The sequence below is a fragment of the Siphateles boraxobius genome, unplaced genomic scaffold (genome assembly GCF_051911475.1).
Source record: "Siphateles boraxobius isolate OS27281-9 unplaced genomic scaffold, OSU_SipBor_1 48, whole genome shotgun sequence".
Classification (NCBI taxonomy): domain Eukaryota; kingdom Metazoa; phylum Chordata; class Actinopteri; order Cypriniformes; family Leuciscidae; genus Siphateles; species Siphateles boraxobius.
The window spans coordinates 4512653-4532154 of NW_027509119.1; the positions used below are offsets into that span (position 1 = coordinate 4512653).

At 38.3% G+C, this 19502-nt stretch overlaps 1 protein-coding gene across 10 annotated transcripts in view; it reads left to right on the plus strand.

Moving 5' to 3' along the window:
* The window catches only part of neo1a (neogenin 1a), a 207095-nt gene extending 187847 nt beyond the window's left edge, over positions 1 to 19248 (plus strand). For 2 of the 10 annotated variants that reach the window (XM_077201654.1, XM_077201656.1), the window contains exons 16-29: positions 1150 to 1245; positions 6813 to 7045; positions 7153 to 7291; positions 8508 to 8615; positions 9046 to 9240; positions 10077 to 10109; positions 10503 to 10562; positions 12363 to 12501; positions 12626 to 12861; positions 13778 to 13870; positions 14424 to 14582; positions 15303 to 15551; positions 16434 to 16558; positions 17422 to 19248. In XM_077201654.1, coding sequence (XP_077057769.1) covers positions 1150 to 1245; positions 6813 to 7045; positions 7153 to 7291; positions 8508 to 8615; positions 9046 to 9240; positions 10077 to 10109; positions 10503 to 10562; positions 12363 to 12501; positions 12626 to 12861; positions 13778 to 13870; positions 14424 to 14582; positions 15303 to 15551; positions 16434 to 16558; positions 17422 to 17505 — 1949 coding nt within the window. In that variant the 3' untranslated portion in view covers positions 17506 to 19248. Of the gene's footprint in view, positions 1 to 1149; positions 1246 to 6812; positions 7046 to 7152; positions 7292 to 8507; positions 8616 to 9045; positions 9241 to 10076; positions 10110 to 10502; positions 10563 to 12362; positions 12502 to 12625; positions 12862 to 13777; positions 13871 to 14423; positions 14583 to 15302; positions 15552 to 16433; positions 16559 to 17326 lie in introns of all 10 variants that reach the window. The other 8 variants (XM_077201662.1, XM_077201664.1, XM_077201657.1 and 5 more) reach the window with 6 other exon arrangements.
* The last annotated feature ends 254 nt before the right edge of the window (positions 19249 to 19502 follow it).

The following is a 19502-nucleotide window of genomic DNA, read 5'->3' on the forward strand; positions in this document are numbered from 1 at the left end:
TTGGTAGATAATGCTTAGTTAATGATGACTACTGTATTGGACAGACCCCAAAATAGACCAATCGCAACTCAGTCATAGCACACAAATTCTGTTGACATTCAAATACATTAGTCATCATTAACTAAGCATTATCTATCAATGACTTCATCATGTGTGTGGCCCCTCAACTAAAGTGGTGACTAGTCCTTTGAAACACTGATGAACAATGTGCTATTAATGGTGGCATAACTGTGAACAAAGAAAACATCATGATCATGCGTAATAAATCATAACTCATGATGATGTGCTCATCTTAGTTAATGTTTTAATAAAGGTGTTGTTCATCCATGAAGTCATGAATGAAAAACGTTGAACTCGTGTTTGTTCCTGATGATTCATGAGATATTAATGCATGAATGAATGCAGAATTCATGCATGAATTTATGATAATTCAAGATTTTAAAGACAGTACATAAATGAACGGTCTTAATAGCTTTTCTATTAGTACCAGCTTGAATAGTAGAAAAGTAATTTTCAAATTCTTTAAGGAATACTGAAAAAAGGGGATTTTTGTTAGAAAACTTACACTTATGGATGTGAAATGTGAAATTTGACTAATAAAATTAACAGATTAATTACAAAAGCCTCCTTAACCACACTGTTAGCATACTTTGAATATCCAAAAATTACATTTACAAGGTACAAGAGTACCTTTTCCTTAATAAACATAGACATATCATACCATAACATATTCACGTGACTACTAAAATATGGGGAACTGTTTCCAAGTGCAAAGAGCAAAAAGAGCAGCTTACATCAATGCCTTTCTTAAACTTACAAAGGAAATGTTTGACAGGGTAGAATTTGTGCAATATCTTGAAAGAGATTTCTTTGACCTTGTTTGTAACAAAAAACTTGCGAGGTAATAACCAAACCCTTTCCCGATCAATGTCATTAAGAAATTAGGTCCAATAAGCAAGAGAGCAAGATTTGGTGACGACCTCCTTTAAAAATAGAGAATGAATAGATTTGTTATTGTTTTTGGACTGTATAAAACAAATTTGACCACATAGTGTATCAGTTGGGTTAATTATGGGCATATCAACTGATGGCAACACACCTCTACATAAGCTGATTGCAGAAACGGGTTTGATTGTCTTTCTCCTGCAGATCCCAGCTCACACTACGTCATCACACTGAAGGCCTTCAACAACGTGGGCGAGGGAATCCCTGTGTACGAGAGCGCCATCACACGACCCCAGTCAGGTAGATCACATGACACAACACACACACACACACATCGTCCTGCAGTGTAAATCCTTTACTTCCTCATCAAATATGTTTGGCATCGCTGTATTCATAATAGTAGGGATGCTTATGATTAATCGACAATCGATTAATTGTCAAGTGTGACAAAAAATTATGTCTCAGTATTTTCTGGGATTTTATCGATAACAATAATTAATCTTTATTTTGTTGAGTGTGTTTATTGTGGACCTTTAGCAGGTTATGACTGCCATGGACTGCTGACTTCTACAGTCACTTATTGATATTCTTCATATGCTGTGTGGTGGTGTATACAATCAATATCACATTGGTAAGCATGCTGATTTTTGGAGAAAAAAAACAGCACTTTTCAGTGTGATATTGATTGACTTTATTAAATTGTATACACTACCGTTCAAAAGTTTGGGGTCAATGCGATTATTTTTTTTTTTAAAGAAATTAATACTTTTCTTCAGAAAGGACGCATTAAATTGATCAAAAGTGACAGTAAAGCCATTTATAATTTGTTTTAATTAAATGCTTTTCTCTTGAACTTTCAAAGAATCCTGAAAAAAAAAAATGAACCACGGTTTGCACGAAAATATGAAGCAGCACAACTGTTTTCAACTATGATAATAATCATAAATGTTTCTTGAGCATCATATTAGAATGATTTCTGAAGGATCATGTGACACTGAAGACTGGAGTAATGATGCTGAAAATTCAGCTTTGATCACAGGAATAAATTACACTTTACTATACAGTATATTCACATAGAAAACAGCTGTTTAAAGGGCCGTACACACCGGGACGAATATCGGCGCGCGTTATTCGCCCACGTTTTTTGTGTTCACACCCAAGCGATTTTCGCTGACGATGAGCCGAGTGAAAATGCAAATTCATTCCCTGACATTAGATGGCGTACATGACATGTACACTATGTACATGAAAGACAATTAAGTGAAATGAAACTCACCATCAAGGCCCATTTGCTCTGCAATACTTCTCCATAACAGTTCTCTTTAATCAATGTTTTTGTAGTCGCTGTCGCGTTTGTCATACAGTTCCGACACCACCGAGACCAGCAGCTCTACATTTATCTTGGCATCATCTTCCTCGTCTTCTTCCCGGCAGTGTGTGGACGCTACTTGGCGTATATCTTCTTCGCCGTTACGTATGTGTGCTCGGCAAGACCGTTTTGTGTTTGAGCGCTCCCAAGTTGTGTTTTACTGTAACTTCAGACGCTCCAGACACCTGAGCAAAAGCGCCAATCTCATAGGTCGGATAGTTTTTGACGCGGCGCATCAAACCAAAAAAACAAACCCGAGGCGTTTTACATTACACACTCACATTGGCGCCCTTTGTTTAATCACGAGGCGTTAAACGTCGGCGAATATCGCGCGTGAAATTCGTCCCGGTGTGAACAGGCCTTTACATTGAAATAATATTTCACAATATTACTGGGTTTGTTTTGTATTTTTAATCAAATAAATGCAGCCTTGGTGAGCAGAAGAGACTTCTTTTAAAAACATTAAAAATCTTACCGACCCCAAACTTTTGAACGGCAATGTAAATATAAAAGACATAAAGAGGTATTTTTGCCCCCTTATCTTGAATATTAGAGGCATTATAAGCGCATTTTAATAGACGAAATCTCATAGTGACGTATCGGTCTCTTCTAGGAGTGTTTTTGTGAAGTGAGACATACTCGATAATGTCAGTTCACACATCGTTAAAACAACAATCATGATATTATCGTAGACGACATATATTGCACATCCCTGATTGTCGATAATAGTTAAATTGACAAAACGTATAAATGGTTGATTTAAGCAAGTTCATCATTAGAGTGTGTAGTTTAGAGGTGTGTGTACACTAGGGTGACCGCCCATCCCGCTTTGCGTTACCACACAACGTTTTCGCCCCTTGTCCTTGCACGTCGCATATTGAGATAGCAATTAATTGATTAAATGATTGTTCATTTTAACGATCGCTTTAATTTATGTAAATTGACATCCCTATGGATAATGATGCCACATTTATTTTCTTAGCTCAAGAAACTTAATGGAGTCTAAGCCATGTCTCATTGAAGTCTCTGTTGGATTTCTGTTCTTTCTAGGGGATCATATTGATGCCACGGTTATGGATAGTGTTTGCGTGTTGTTCTCTCGTTAGAGACCGTCGTAAGCGTTCTCCAGCAGACCCCGGTGGTCTCCAATGCTTTTCTTCCTAGCAACCAGAGGAATTGTCATGATGATGAGATGCAGATAAAGCATCTGCGCTTCACAACTGAAGGGCTGCTTAATAGCGCTGAGCATGATGGAGATGCAGAGCTTTGATTAAACACTGCTCTTATCTGACATACAGGAACATCTTAACATCACAGGAAATGAGTCACTCCACCATCCAAGAGCATGTCGACATGATTAAAATTAACATTATAAAACACTGGCGTTCTCGTTGTTCATGGTGAAATTGACATTTTTTTTATCAACTGAAGTGCTAAATGTTTTCCTCGTCCTGTAAGTACAGTTTTCTTCTGCAACTCGAAATTAGATTTAACCCGTTAACTGTCAACATCCCTCAAGCGGAAACGCTACTTTGAAAACTTTTAGTAGGCTCCTCCCCCTAGTGGGCGGAGTCAGGTTTCATATTGCTACGTTTATTAACTATTTTATAATCACATTATTTTGCAAACTTGACAAAACATCGTCGGATAGGTCTGAGAGTCAAAAGGTTCCATATTTGCTGACTATTTTGTGATATGAGTGATATTGTGACAAAAAAAAAATATTAAAAAAATTAATATAATTCTATGAAATGTGTGTCATCCGGTGGCTATTTCTGGTATAGGAACTTATATCAACTTCAAATTTGGACTTGAATTATAGACAACGTAGTAGGTCTGCATTGTTTAATTTAAATCATTACTTTTTTAATTTTGTATTTATTAAATTGCAATTTGTCTGATATTGTGATTTGTGATATAAAAACAAAAACGACTGGTTTGTTGTGCTTGTTGTAGGGCTGCATAATGTGGACAACTTTTTGTGATTATATATTAATATGGCTATATAATAATAATTAGAGAACTTGATTCACGCTGCACAAGTAATGAAAGAGAGAAAAACTAAAGCTGGCCACTTTCTGAACACTGGATGATTTCTCACCAGCTGTTTTGATCAATGGTACACACTTATTACCTCCCAGCATGCAGTGTGGTTCATTGCATTTCTCATTTCTCGTGGTTTACCTTTAACTGAACTCGAGGGAATCTGCTGTAAGATCTCGCTTATCCATTCCTTCACACATAAGCATCTCTTCCACCATTAGAGAGAGTGTAGGATTGTTTAGTAAGAGGTAAAAGGTGACAATTTCCCCTTTTCTAGGATATACAGACATGTTTAGCATAGAGAAAGAGATTTTAATATTCTATTACTGGATGTTTGGGGTCGGTAAGATTTTTAATGTTTTTAAAAGAAGTCTCTTCTGCTCACCAAGGCTGCATTTATTTGATTAAAAATACAAAACAAACCCAGTAATATTGTGAAATATTATTTCAATGTAAAACTGCTGTTTTCTATGTGAATATATAGTCAAGTGTGATTTAAAGCTGAATTTTCAGCATCATTACTCCAGTCTTCAGTGTCACATGATCCTTCAGAAATCATTCTAATATGAGGATTTGATGCTCAAGACACATTTCTCATTATTATCAGTGTTGAAAACGGTTATTTATATTTTCATTTCAGGATTCTTTGATGAATAGTAAGTTCAAAAGAACAGCATTTATCTGAAATACAATCTTTTGTCACATTAAACACTACCGTTCAAAGGTTTGGGGTCAGTAAGAATTTTAATTTTATTTTTTGGGGGAAATAAATAAAATAAATCAATACTTTTATTCATCAAGGAGGAATTAAATTGATCAAAGGTGACATTTATAATGTTACAAAAGATTCTATTTCAAATAAATGCTGTTGTTTTTAACTTTCTGTTCATCAAAAAATCCCAAAAAAAAAAATGGTACACAACTGTTTTCAACATTGATCATAATCATAAATGTTTCTTGAGCATAAAATCATCATATTAGAATGATTTCTGAAGGATCATGTGACACTGAAGACTGGAGTAACGATGCTGAAAATTCAGCTTTGATCACAGGAATCAATTATATTTTAAAATATATTAAAATCAAAAACAGTTATTTTAAATTGTAATAATATTTCACAATATTACGTTTTTTTGTTGTATTTTTAATTAAATAAATACAGCATTGGTGAGCATAACTGACTTCTTTTAAAGACATTAAAAATCTTACCGACCCCAAATTTTTGAATGGCAGTGTATGTAGTGTTATGTTAGGCATTGCATGTTAGTTGGACAGTGAGTTCCAGAGAACAAGCAAATATCAACCTCACATACTTATAGTGCTGTGTGAAAGAGGTCTGTTTCATCACTCTGGAAAATAACCTGTTTTTTCCCCACTTTTCCATTTGAAAACAAGCCAGGAAGAATGTGTTCTCATTTTTACACACATAAAAGCAAGTGAGCATATTTTCCCACTGCGAATTGTTATTCTTGGAGGGAGCGTTTAGGAAAACAGGTGATTTAAGGCCGGCAAACAGCTTTACATCTATAAAAAGGTTTCCAGATTCATTCCCTATATTTGTATTTGACAGGATCATATCAGCAAACCCGAGCAGCATCGTACATTGAAATTATTTGAAAGATTTAGCTTGATATGGAGAAAAATTTGCATCTCCAGTGCCTTGACCTAGACAAGGTCATTGTTTCCACAACTCGAATTAAAATGAATAGACAGGAAAGAAAAATAAAAGTTTTTTGTTCTGCTTCCTCCTGGGACACATTTGGTCAAATTGCAGTAAGAGCATTATTCATTAGAGCAACAGATCTTAACCTTTTTGTTAGCTGCATACTAATGAGTTTAATCCTGATAATTCAATAGATTTTTCCAACCTTGCAAGAAATATAAGGTGTAATAAGTTTTGTTACGATACAAACTTGTGCTTTATAAACAAGACTTTCAAATGTAAACAATAGGTTTATCTGAAGAACAGACCAAAATTAAATAAAATTGAATGGGGAAAAAAGGCAATCGTACAGGTTTAGAATGACATGAGGGTGAAAAATGAACAATATTAGTAGACAAAAACTCCATTAAACAGTTTTGTACTAGGACCTTTATCTAAACACTAAGTCTGTCCCTCACAGCCTTTTAAGATCCATCGTTTTCCTTCTTTATTTGTAATGTAGATGCCAGTGCACCGAGCTGATGTAGTTTCTTGACTCATTATAGATGTAGTTCTCTGTAGCTCTGGATTGATATCCAATTCTAATACAATATTTTCTCTCTTTCTCCCTTTCCCAATCCCACCACCACATTCCTCCCCTCCTCACTCCCATTTTAACCCATTAACCCGTTCTCCCGCTTCGTTACGTGTCTCCCGTCCTAAAACCCTCCCCTTGTACACGTAATCGTACTCCCTTTTTTCGCCTTTCACCTTTTTATTTTTTCCATGGGACATTGTGTAATTTGCTTGCAGACCCCATAGACCCTGATGTTGATTTGTACGAACTTTTCCATGCTCCATACACTCCAGTACCAGAACCTTTACCCATGCTGCCTCCTGTGGGCGTTCAGGCGTCTGTTCTGAGCCACGACAACATCAAAGTCACATGGGCGGACAACTCGCTGCCCAAGAACCAGAAGATCACAGATGCACGCTATTACACGGTGCGCTGGAAGACCAACATACCTGCAAACACAAAGTTTAAGGTATGGTTAACAGAATCCAGGCTCCTCAAAGCATCTTCCCGAAGGATAAGGTGGATCATTTTTGGTTGATGCACCACTGACATTTATTATTGATTTATAAATTTTAGCTGGCTAATACCACCACACTTACTCACACGGTGGTGGGTCTTAAGCCCAACACTTTGTATGAGTTCTCGGTCATGGTGACGAAGGCCCGGAGGACCAGCACCTGGAGCATGACTGCACATGGGACAACTTTTGAAACAAGTACGTACTATACATGGGGCAGTTTGCGGCCTCAACGTGGCAATTGTGATATATGGTCATGTTACTGAATACTAATCACTTTGTAAGAGTGTCTATGATAAAGAAAAGACTTACATAAAAACTTACATGTCAAGTTCTTAAAGGGATAGTTCACCCAGAAATTTAAATTCTGTCATTAATTACTCGCCCTCATGTCGTCCCAAACATCTAAGACTTTCGTTCATCTTCAGAACATAATGAAGATCTTTTTGGTGAAATCTGAGAGCTTTCTGTCCCTCCATTGACAGTATACGCAACTACCACTTTGACGCTTCAAAAAGTTCATAAAGAGATTGTAAAACTAATCCATATGAATTTTAGTTTAGTCCAAATTCTCTGAAGAGACACGATCGCTTTATATGATAACATATTTAATTTAGTCTTTTACTCACATATAAACATTGATCAGCGAACATAAACAGAAGCTTAACCTCACTTGTTTGACTCGCGAGAACAAACCTCATTGGTTCTTGCAGAAGCTCAAACGTGATGCGTAACACGAGAATGATCCTCATTGGTTCTTGCAGAAGCTCAAATGTGATGCGTAACACGAGAATGATCCTCATTGGTTCTCACACGTCAAGCGAACATGATTGAGCTTCTGTTTACCACAACTGATGTGTTGATGAATGTTTATATGTTAATAAAAAGACTAAATTAAATTTGTTCATCAAGTAAAGCGAACGTGTCTCTTCAGAAAATTTGGACTAAACAGCTCAATTCATGTGATTAGATTTACGATCTCTTTATGAACTTTTTGAAGAGTCAAAGTGGTAGTTGCGTAAACTGTCAATGGGGGGACGGAAAGCTCTCAGATTTCATCAAAAAGATCTTCATTTGTGTTCCGAAGATGAACGAAAGTCTTACGGGTTTGGAACGGCATGAGTGCGAGTAATTAATGACAGAATTTTCATTTTTGGGTGAACTATCCCTTTGAGGCCTATAAGTATATTTTGGGCTTTAGAAATGAACTCTTTGCGTTCAAACTTGCATGCCATTTTCAAGAGAAGATTCAGTTTAATTACCCATCAAGTAAAAAGTAATAACAATAAGGTGATTTTTGGCTGTTTTGTTGTGCATGTAAACGCACTTAATGAGCATTAAACTTTGAAATTAACATCGAGTGTGAGGGAATTTCTCTATTTGTAGTCTTGAATCTTTTTACCTTTCTCCCCAGTACCAAGTTCTGCACCTAAAGATGTGACTGTAGTGAGCAAAGAGGGACGACCACGAACCATCATCGTCAACTGGCAGCCGCCTTCAGAAGCCAATGGCAAGATCACAGGTGACAATGTTATTAAAGATTTAGCACCGGTTATAGACAGTGACATTTTATTTTGCCTTAAACCATGGTCACACTAGACTTTGAACACGCACAAGTGTCTCTTTTGACCGCAGTGTCTCTTTTGATACCATTATTCTACATATAATACATCAAAATTTTAAAAATATGCAATCTTCTCCACTTTACTGCAATCCTGCAGATTTAAAGAGGTCACTGTGTGACGTATCAGTCTTTTATTGGTCACACGTTTTCACATGATACAATATTCAACTTTAAACTCGAGAACGCAGCGAAATGTGTGTGAGCTTGCGTTTCTCGCCTGCATTTGCATCCCGTAAATGGAAGTAAGTGGAATAAAAACAGGTGTTTTGTGACAACCACATATAATCATCTACAACGTGCCTCTGTATCACTTTCTCTGCCTTCCCAGGTTACATCATTTATTACAGCACTGATGTGAATGCAGAGGTTCATGATTGGGTCATTGAACCAGTAGTGGGAAACAGGCTAACCCATCAAATTCAGGAGCTGACCCTTGATACCACCTACTACTTCAAGATCCAGGCGCGTAACTCCAAGGGGATGGGTCCCATGTCTGAAGCTGTCCAGTTTCGCACTCCCAAAGGTAAACCAGCTGATTCACGGAAACAGCTTTCATCATATGAATGAGAACAATCACTGCTGCCTGATGAAAAGACCAGCATATGTAGGGATATGAATCCTAAGATACGATGGGATACTGGTGTAACCGCCAGGCTTCATATGTGGCCTAACCATCAAGATGTCCATTATCTACCAGAAGAGACCAACTAGCATGCTGTTCTTTCCTGCAGGGTTTGGTTGCTAAATTATGCTAATTCTTTTCCCGCCAGAATTTTTTGGAAACTTTTTTTAAACAAAAAACCTGTTTTATTTTAGCTTAATGCATTTCTTTTTAATCAACATTGGGGTCAATTTCATAGAAAAGCAACATTTTGAGCAAAAAGCTGAGAAAATTGTGTGTTTGTCAAATGTAGACAGATGGAGTTGATCGAGTCCATCAACATCCTAAAGCTTCAAAGTCATGTAGCTCGTCCTGGGTCGACATTTCATTCAGTAACATTAGGCAGTTTTGATTTATACGCTGTTTAATGTTGATTATCGCGTTATTTTACATATGCATCTGCTTACATATGCTATCGCTTGTTTCTGCATCTTCTTTGCATGTAATTTGATAAGGAGATTCAGTACTCTTTCAGAAGATGCGTAATAGCGCCCCCTATCAATGAAAAATAAAAAACATGGAAAGCCGGAAATTTACGTCATTGGCGTGGAAAGAGTTAACATATACGCTATTTTTTTTACCTAATCTCAAGCTTAACCCTTTGCGTTTACCCTGACATCACTGATCTTTCATGCTTAGCTCTGACTGCACCCCTCTCTCCCTCTAACTTGATCTCTTCTCCTGCTTTGCCATGCTAGCCGAGCCCTCTGACAAAATGGCTAATGACCAAGGTAATTGCTCTCTCTTCTCTTATTCCACTAATGTCCTCAAATAGAAGTGAGCAGCATGTTTTCCATTTACACTGAAATTCAACAGCAGTCACGGAAAGATCCAGTTGGTGTATAGCTGGAAAAAATCTTATTTGCTTGCCTGACTGCCGTTTTCTAAGAGTTTTATCAGTAGGATGCATGTGGCTACACCTTCATACTACTAACAGTCTTTCTCCAAGCAAGTTTTTCTCAAAAGATGATCGTCATGTTCTTCTCAGAAGTACAGCTGGTGGTTTATCTTTTTAAACTGCATGTTATTTTACCAATGAATGAAACAAATCTTGATGTGAACTTTACACAAGAGCTGTAGATTCTTGTGCCACTTGCAAATTCTTCTTATTTGACCTCTTGTAGCTTCAGGACCAGTGAAACAAGGAAGGCCCTCAACACCAGACCAAGGCTTTGGACCAGTCGGTAATTTCGATTTTTTTTTTATGTTTCTGAAAACACACTCTAGAAGTAACCTAGCAATTGCTTACCAATGCTGTAGCATAGCAACAATCAAGAACACGCCTTTGTGCTATACTTAGTATCACCTAGTAATACTATAACAACCACCCACTAGTCCCTTAACAACGCTTTTGCAACACCCTAGCAACATTATTAACATCCAATTAAACACCTGGCAACCACTTAACAATGCCATAACACCTGCCTAGTAGTCCCTAGCAACCACCCACAACAACCTAGCAACACCTTAATAACAACCGAGCAACCCTTTATTAACACACTAATAACATCTTAGGAGTGCCTTTCAACCACTTTATCAACAACATATAAACACCTTGCAACAGTATGGTAATGCCATAGCAAACCCCATCCAGTCCCTAGCAACCACCCAAAACTACCTAGCAACACCTTAATACTGACCTAGCAACACCCTAGCGGGATCTTGCAGTCATCTAGCAACACCTTATCAACAACATATTAACACCCTAGCAGCGCCTTGTACCAACCTACCAATACTCAGAAAACACCTATCTCCAGCTTAGCATTGCCCCACCAATCATCAAGCAAATGCCATAGACACCTCCCGGTAGGCCCTAGCAACCAACCCAGTACCTAGCAACACCTTCATAACAAGGTAGCAACCACATAGGAACACCATAGCAGCATCTTGCAATGGCCTATCAACAACATACTAACACACTAGCGACCACTCAGTTGCCCCCAACAACGTAGCAACAACTTAATAACAATCTAGCTACCATCGTAATGCCCAATTAACAACATACTAACATAGAATATGCTAACACACTAGCGACCACTTGGTAGTCTCCAGAACCACCTTAACAACCTAGTAACAGCTTAATAACAACCTAGCTAACACTGCCCTATCAACAACACATTAACACCATAGCAAAGACCTTGCAACAGCATAGCAATGCCATAGGAACCACCCCTTAGTCTTAAGCAACCACCCACAACAACCTAGCAACACCTTAATAACAATTAGTAACACCCTAGCAAAGCCATGCAACCACCTAGCAAAGCTCATCAACAATATATTAATAACCCAGAAAACGCCTGGCTTAGCAGTCTCCTACTAATTACTTAACAATACCATAACTACCACCCAATAGTCCTTATCACCCCAGAAACGCATATCAACAGCTTTACAATTTCCATAGCAACCACCCCGTAGTCCCTAACAACAACTCCAACAACCTAGTAACACCTTAATAACAACCTAGCTACCACCAAGCAATGCCCTATTAACATATTAACACCATTTATAACAGTTTAGCAATGGCACAGGAACCACCCCTTAGTCTTTAATAACCACCCACAACAACCTTAGTAACACCCTAGCAATTCTCATCAACAGTATATTAATCACCTAGAAAACACTTTGCTTCGCACTTCGCAGTGCCCCACTAGTCCCTAACAATAATTTTAACAGCCTAGCAACACCTTCATAACAACCTAGCAACCACTTAGCAACACCTTAGCAGTTTCTTGGAACCACCTAGTAATACCATATCAAATACATTTTGTCACTCTTGTAAAAACTTAGCAATAGCTTACCAATGCCCTAGCAGCCACATAGCAGTACTCAACCAACTCTCTCTCTGTTTCTGTCTGTCAGGCCATTCTTGCCTATATATTCAAGGGTTTAAAAACTTTCAGGCTAGAATTTGAAAAACCAACAGTTTGCCTTGATAAATGTTCCTTTCCTTATAACGTTGTAACCACAGATTTTCCATGTTTCAGGGAAACCAGACATGTCTGGCACTGGTGATAACCACATCCTGGTTATTGTCATCATTGTGTCAGTGGGAGCATTTACCATCATTGTGGTGGTGGTTGGCGCCTTCCTGTGTACACGCCGTACCACAACACAGCAGAAGAAGTAAGTTCCTCACAAAGTTCAAGTTCAGATCTCCTGATGATGAGCAGTCCTAATCCTCAGTCCTGGCGTAAGGGTAAATGTGTTTGCCACAACCTTCCCTCAAACTCTTTGATATGATCTCCAGGAAACGTGCAGCCTGCAAGTCCGCCAATGGATCCCACAAGTATAAGGGCAACTCCAAAGATCTGAAGCCACCAGACCTCTGGATCCACCACGAACGTTTGGAGCTAAAACCTATTGACAAATCGCCCGAAACCAATCCAGTAATGACCGACACACCAATCCCTCGATCCTCCCAAGACATCACCCCGGTGGACGGCTCTATGGATCCTATGCTCCAGAGACGTAACTCGTACCGTGGTAAGAACTGTGATTTAAAGACCCCATGAAATCGAAAAGTTTGGTCTGTTAAGGCCATCTATATAGACCTTATATCCTGGAGAAATAAGCTTGCAGCCATGTTTAAAATGTTGTGCTTGAACTTTCGTTTTTGCGGTAGCTCTGTATATTTCTAGGGCTTTGCTACCGAAGAGTAATTAGCTGGTAAAGTGGATTTACTTATGATTTACTTATCATAACAAATGCCATCCGAGCGGTTCATTCATAAATCTGTAAGATCTTACCTTCATGCTGTGGAAATACAAACCGGAAGACTGAACACTGTGGGGCGGGGCTACATAAGGTCTATACTAGTAAACTCCTAGATATTTTTGTCGTATTTATAGTATTGCTCTTCTGGGAAAATGGAAAGCCAACCCCAAACCCCCCGCCCCCACCCTTCAACACCAAGTTGCAAATCATTGTTTTGCCACGCTATTATGTAAACTTAAGGATATTGGCAATTAAAAAAAAAGACCCAACTTAGTAAAGAAATGTCTAACAATTTCATGGGGTCTTTAAACCACCTTCACCTGCTGCATCATCCATGACATCATTCCGGCTGCTGCTTCTGATGGATGCTTCAATGTCATGTCTTCTATTTGTCATTATTGCTTGAGATTGGCATGTTCCTTGCTTAAAATTTAAAAAACGTGCAGCCTTGTTTCTTTTGTTTTCGTGAATGGTGATATCCATCTGCTTCTGCCTACTCCTACAGCTCTCTGATGTGCGTGTTTACACTGCCCTCTAATGGACAAACAATAGAATCTCACTGCATTAGTGAAAACACCACATAATCTTAGCAACTTACTCTAGGAAGTCAGCTGGTAGTCTTCACAGGTCTCTTGTATTGGGTGCCTGTCTCAATCTGATTAGCTGGTCACTGTCTGATTTGCAGGCCATGAATCAGAGGACAGCATGTCTACACTGGCAGGCCGTCGGGGAATGAGACCTAAAATGATGATGCCCTTTGATGCACAACCCCCTCAGCGTAAGTGTATTATCCTGAACCAGGGACCGGACCCCTTTTCTTTCAGTTAGGATATTAAACCGTTTATGCTCTTTAGAATAACATATAGTCCTCCAACAAGGTTCCCAGAGTTCATTATTGTAGTTGTAGGCCAAAAAACATACTCTACTCAAGTACATGGATGGAAATGTCTTTAGCTGTTGTTGCATTTCAAAATGCATCAGAATGTTCAGGTCAAATGCTATGATGGCCGAGTAACAGTTTATTGCTCACCAAATTAAAGTTATTTTAACTTTCTACATGTTTATAGTTAACTACCTTAATAAAAACAGTTAATATCACCCCTTTGAGTACAGAGGTTTCCTAGCACCACAGAACATTTGCGTCTGCATTTGTCTAGAGTATGTTTATAGTCTTACATTAATTCTTTAACCTAGCAACATAGCATGTCTTTCGGTCTCTGTAGTTCTTTGTTTGCATGAGCAGATGTTATAGATGCACCATGCTCTCCATAATCTCATAGCCTTGTGTGCGAGGTCTAAACCATGGCGCTCTATTATGTGTCCGTTCGCAGCTGTGATTAGTGCTCACCCCATCCATTCCCTTGATAACCATCACCATCATTATCACTTGGGGAGCCTGGCCTCGCCGACACGCAGCTATCTCCACCACCAGAGCAGCACACGGTCCATCGCCACCCCCATCTCTCATCTAGACAGGGCAGAGTCCACAGGTGAGAGTGCATTACTGGGCTTTTGTTAAGGCCCTAAGTCCACGTTGAGTCACTCCATATGAAGCTGGAATATGTTCTTCTTTCCTCTCAAAATGGAGGTATACTTGGTTGGTGAACAAGGGATTGTAGTGAAACTTTCCACATCTCTTTACTTTCCTCTTTATCTCTCTGTGTGAACATACCTCATTCTTCAGCACTTGCTTTAGACAAGTAAAAGCTTCATAACATTTGTATCACTTCTCATATTCCCTCCAGCTGAAACCAACTTAAAGTGGTAGTTGGTATCACATGGTTTTGGCTGGTTTAAGTGGGTCATTTACTGGTTCAAGCTGTTCTAGATGGTTGATCAATTTCAAAGCTACATGAAATTAAAAGTTACCCTATCTACTTTCTTGAAGTCTACATGGAATGAAGATTCTGATCTGTTTTCTAAATGCATGTTATTGATCTTGAGTACTATTCATCTAATCAAAATTTCAAAACTCTTATCTCCTGGTCAAATGGCAGAATTCTTTCTGGTGACGCATACCATACTTAAATCATTTAGTCCACTAAGGAAAGGCCCCTTTTCCCTTTTCACTTCCTGTTTCACTCAGAAATACGTTAAATTTGTTGCGGATTCATGTTGACTATAAGCAGGCTTTTTAATGATTTCAGTCTTTAAGGTTGCTCACGTGCAAAACCTCACATGTGCTGACCCAGGTGCCGTTGTAATTACAGAGTCTGTAAGGAACACTCCTAGTGCCGATCTACTCCCTCCGTCTGGGCAGCCCTCCTGTACCACTGACCTTTCCGAGACAGACATTAGCTACCACAGCTCAGTCACTGAGGAGGAGCCAGCTTTCGCTACGCCCACAGCACACGTTCGTCCCACACACCCACTCAAGAGTTTTGCAGTGCCGGCCGTCCCAGCTCACCCCATGTATGACTCTGCAGCATTGCCTAGCACTCCATTGCTGTCTCAGACAGGTAACTACCCTTTCTACACCAGATTTGCACATCTATCTTGGGTGATCCAATCTGCAGTGTCTAAAATAATAGCATTTAACATATAAAAGACGTTTAACATAGTCAGGCACATTCATTGAAATGAAAGGTTATCTATTACCAAGATTTACCCTATCCCAAGCTATAAAATGAGAGCATGTGTAGCATAAGTAATGTTTGTGGAATATTGAGCCTAAACATATAACGTGAGAATATAATAGGACCTTGAATAGAACCTTGTGGGACGCCACAGTTTAGAGTTGCTGAATAGGAAGGCAAATTCCCAATACTGATGGAAAAGTTCTGTCTTTAAATAGAAAACTAATTTATGCCATTACCTTGTACTGTTGCAAATACCAATAGTTGTCACACTCCAAATGAGCCTAACTGTATACAGTGTGAATATAATAGGACCTAGAATAGAACCTTGTGGGACGCCATATTTTAGTGTTGCTAAATAAATGGGCAAATTCCCAATACTGATGGAAAAGGTTCTGTCTTTTGAATAGAAAACTAATTTATGCCAGTACCCTTTACAGTTCCCAGTAGCAATAGTTGTTACATACTAAGTGAGCCTAAACGTATACAGTGTGAATATAATAGGACCTAAAATAGAACCTTGTGGGACGCCACAGTTTAGAGTTGCTGAATAGGAAGGTAAATTACCAATACTGATGGAAAAGGTTCTGTCTTTTAAACGGAAAACTAATTTATTCCAGTACCTTGTACAGTTCCAATAGTTGTCACACTCCAAATGCTCTAAAATAAATGCAATTTGTGCATCTTTATTATGTATAGTATATAGTAAAAAGTTTCATGGTTAAAAAGGAGAAAGACAGACACTGACTTGTGCGATTGTTTCAGGGCCTCACTCAGTTAAAACAGCCTCTATCGGTACATTGGGAAGGACGAGAACTCCTATGCCTGTCATCGTTCCAAGTGCACCGGATGGGTTGGAAGGCATCAGACTTCATGAAGATGCAGGGAGTGTGAGTACTTTTGTTTCTATAATGCTCTGTACTACAGAGGTTAGAAAACATCTGGAATATCACTCACTGTACAAACGTCCATGTGTTTTTTTAGTTTTTTTTTTTTAATCCAACAAATCCATCTACACGAGTCATTTCTGTTACTTTTGAATATGCTTGTGTTATAATAATTTCTGGTCAAGCCTGGGGGTTTAAACCAAAATAAATACAGTTTGATTATTTATACAGCGGCAATAAAATTTGTCTAAAAGATTAGAAATTAAGAGTTAAAGTTAGCCATCTGCTCCAAAAAAAGCGTTTTATCCAATTTTTTATGATAGGGACATGACAATGTATTGCATAGTAGAAATGACTTACTTGCTACATTTTGCAATGCGTTCAAAGTATACATTTCATCATTATGCATATGGCCTAGGAGTTTCTAGCGCCACACTCTACTCTTTGAGCTACAAGAAATCTAAAAAAACAAATCATGTACTATAGTACATACTACAATGTTCTATGGATACTGTTACATATCAAATATATATTTAAATGTACAATATAATGATAACATTTTAACATGTTTTTTTTCTTCCTTTTCTCTCAAACCTTTACCTGCTTTCCCCTTTTAACGGCTGTATTTATTGTCTGCTCATTACAATTAATTTTGGAAATTTTGCTTGTATAAATGAATGCTGAATGATATAATGCACCATACTACCATACCCCTTCATCCATTACCACGCATGTAACTGTGCTATTTGATTTCCTGCTTTTCTTCTGCAGTACCATTGACCTTCCCCTATAAAACCCAATTCCCTCAAACCCCAGCTCACCCAAAACCCACCCCCCCCCGCAGTAACCTTCTTCATCTCCTTCAGAATTACGAGACGGACGAGTTGACGGAGGAAATGGCCCATCTGGAGGGCTTAATGAAGGACCTAAACGCCATCACGACAGCCTGAGCACAATCCTCACAATAACACTAGACCTTCCCCTCCACGGGGAGGACGTTCAGCACGGAGGAGTTCTCAATCATTCGCTAAACGGAGAGAGAAGGAGAGTGAGATAGGGAAAAAACAATAACGTTTGGGATACCTTGCTTACTCTCAGGACGGAGAAACCCATCAAACGAGGACTGTGGACATTCGGAGAAAGGACATGTGGTTACTTCAACGAGAATATTGCGATTTTTCTCTCGGCATCCTACGTAAAATTTTCCTTTTATTTTAGTGGAGACTGTTTAAAAAGACACCATTTTATTATCCTACGAAAAAAAGGAAAGCTACAATTATGCTGGTGTACGTGTTGGTGCTTGTAAGGCACACTTTACAGTGTTTCATTTGTGTCTTTTTTTGTATGTTTTTGTATCTATATATATATTGCCCGCGTTCCAGTGAGGTGAACGTTGGACAACGTCATTTTTATTTCTGCAAGGCATTTTGTATTAAGCATTTTGATTGACGTCTCTCTCTCTTTTGTATGTCATATAATGTGCCATGTCTTATTATTTTCTTAAACATGTTTTGTATTGTTTTATATGCATATACACTTATCAGTTTGTATATATGTTTAATATGGACTCATGTTGTCACCACAGTAAAGTTTTTGACCTCTCGTGACAGTTTCCGTTAAGTCAGAGACACGCTGCTTTTTAATTTTGCAATTAGAATGGATTTTTGCAGTCTGCAATGTCACTTCCCCTTCAACATTTTGCCTGTTTTAAATGGGAGTTCCCTTCAGATATGCCTTATTAAATTTGTATGGAATGGCAGAAATCAGTTTCAACTGGGAAATGTTTTATCACACAACACTGTGATATTTATTCTGTAATGCTGAACTGTCAATACGACTATGTGGACCTCCATCACACATGCTGGACTTGGTGCTGAAAGTCAAACACTTCAGGTTCTACACATGTAACTGAAAAATGAATGAATTTGGTACATTTAAAAGTGCTTTATGTGGTTTATTTCCTCTTGCTGCATTGGTCTGAATTCTCTTATCAGAGTTTACACAAACTCAATGAATGACGTTCACTGTGAGATTTTACAGGCCACATTCTTGGCACTTGATGCAACAAAGTGCAAATGCAACAAGACTTTTATGCAGAACTCTCAGTGCTCATCTTTTATTTGGCATTATATTTCTTGTATTCGCTTCATATGAAGAACTTGTATAAAATCTCAACCTGCGAGGCAAACCCCCCCCCAAACTGTTCCTACCCTGCTGGATATGGTTTTGTTCTGTACTTTTACCCAAAGAAAATATGTAACAGCAATCATAATTTTGTTTTATGACGTTAATGTCTCCTCAAACATTTTCTTGAATGTCGTTCGGACTGTAAGAAATTCCGGGTAACTTTAGGAACATGTTAAATACCTTGGTAAAAACGATACGACCTATTTGGGTTAACCGATCAAGTTGTAGACAGTCAAACCTTTATTGCACTTTTTCAACAATTTCAAGAAAAAAAACCTTTTACATATCCTGTGTTTTGAATATAAAGCTCTATTTGTGTAATGTAGTGTCATAGTTTAGCATAGGCAGCTGGTCTTATTTGTTCTTTTGCCTCTGGAATAATATTTGAGCGGCAGGTTTTACTGTGTTGCATATGCAGAATTCTGTTGTTGCTTATTTCTGTACAAAGATCTTCTCGCTGTCTCTAGAAATACTCTTGTGGCTTTTTAAAAAAAATATTCTAAAAACACTGCTTTTGACTGTTTATTGATATGCATCCTCTTTACATTTTTTTAAAATCTGCTTTCATTTTCCTGTATGACACGATTACTGAAAGGGCTTTTAACTCTTTCCCTGCCATTTTGATTTTTTGGGCAATCAGTATTTTCACTGTTAGACGGTAGAGGGCGCTATTACGCAAAGAGTGCAGAATATCCAGATTCAAGCGATATATAAGCATTGCTTACACACATGTAAGCGGATGTGATCGTCTAACATTTAA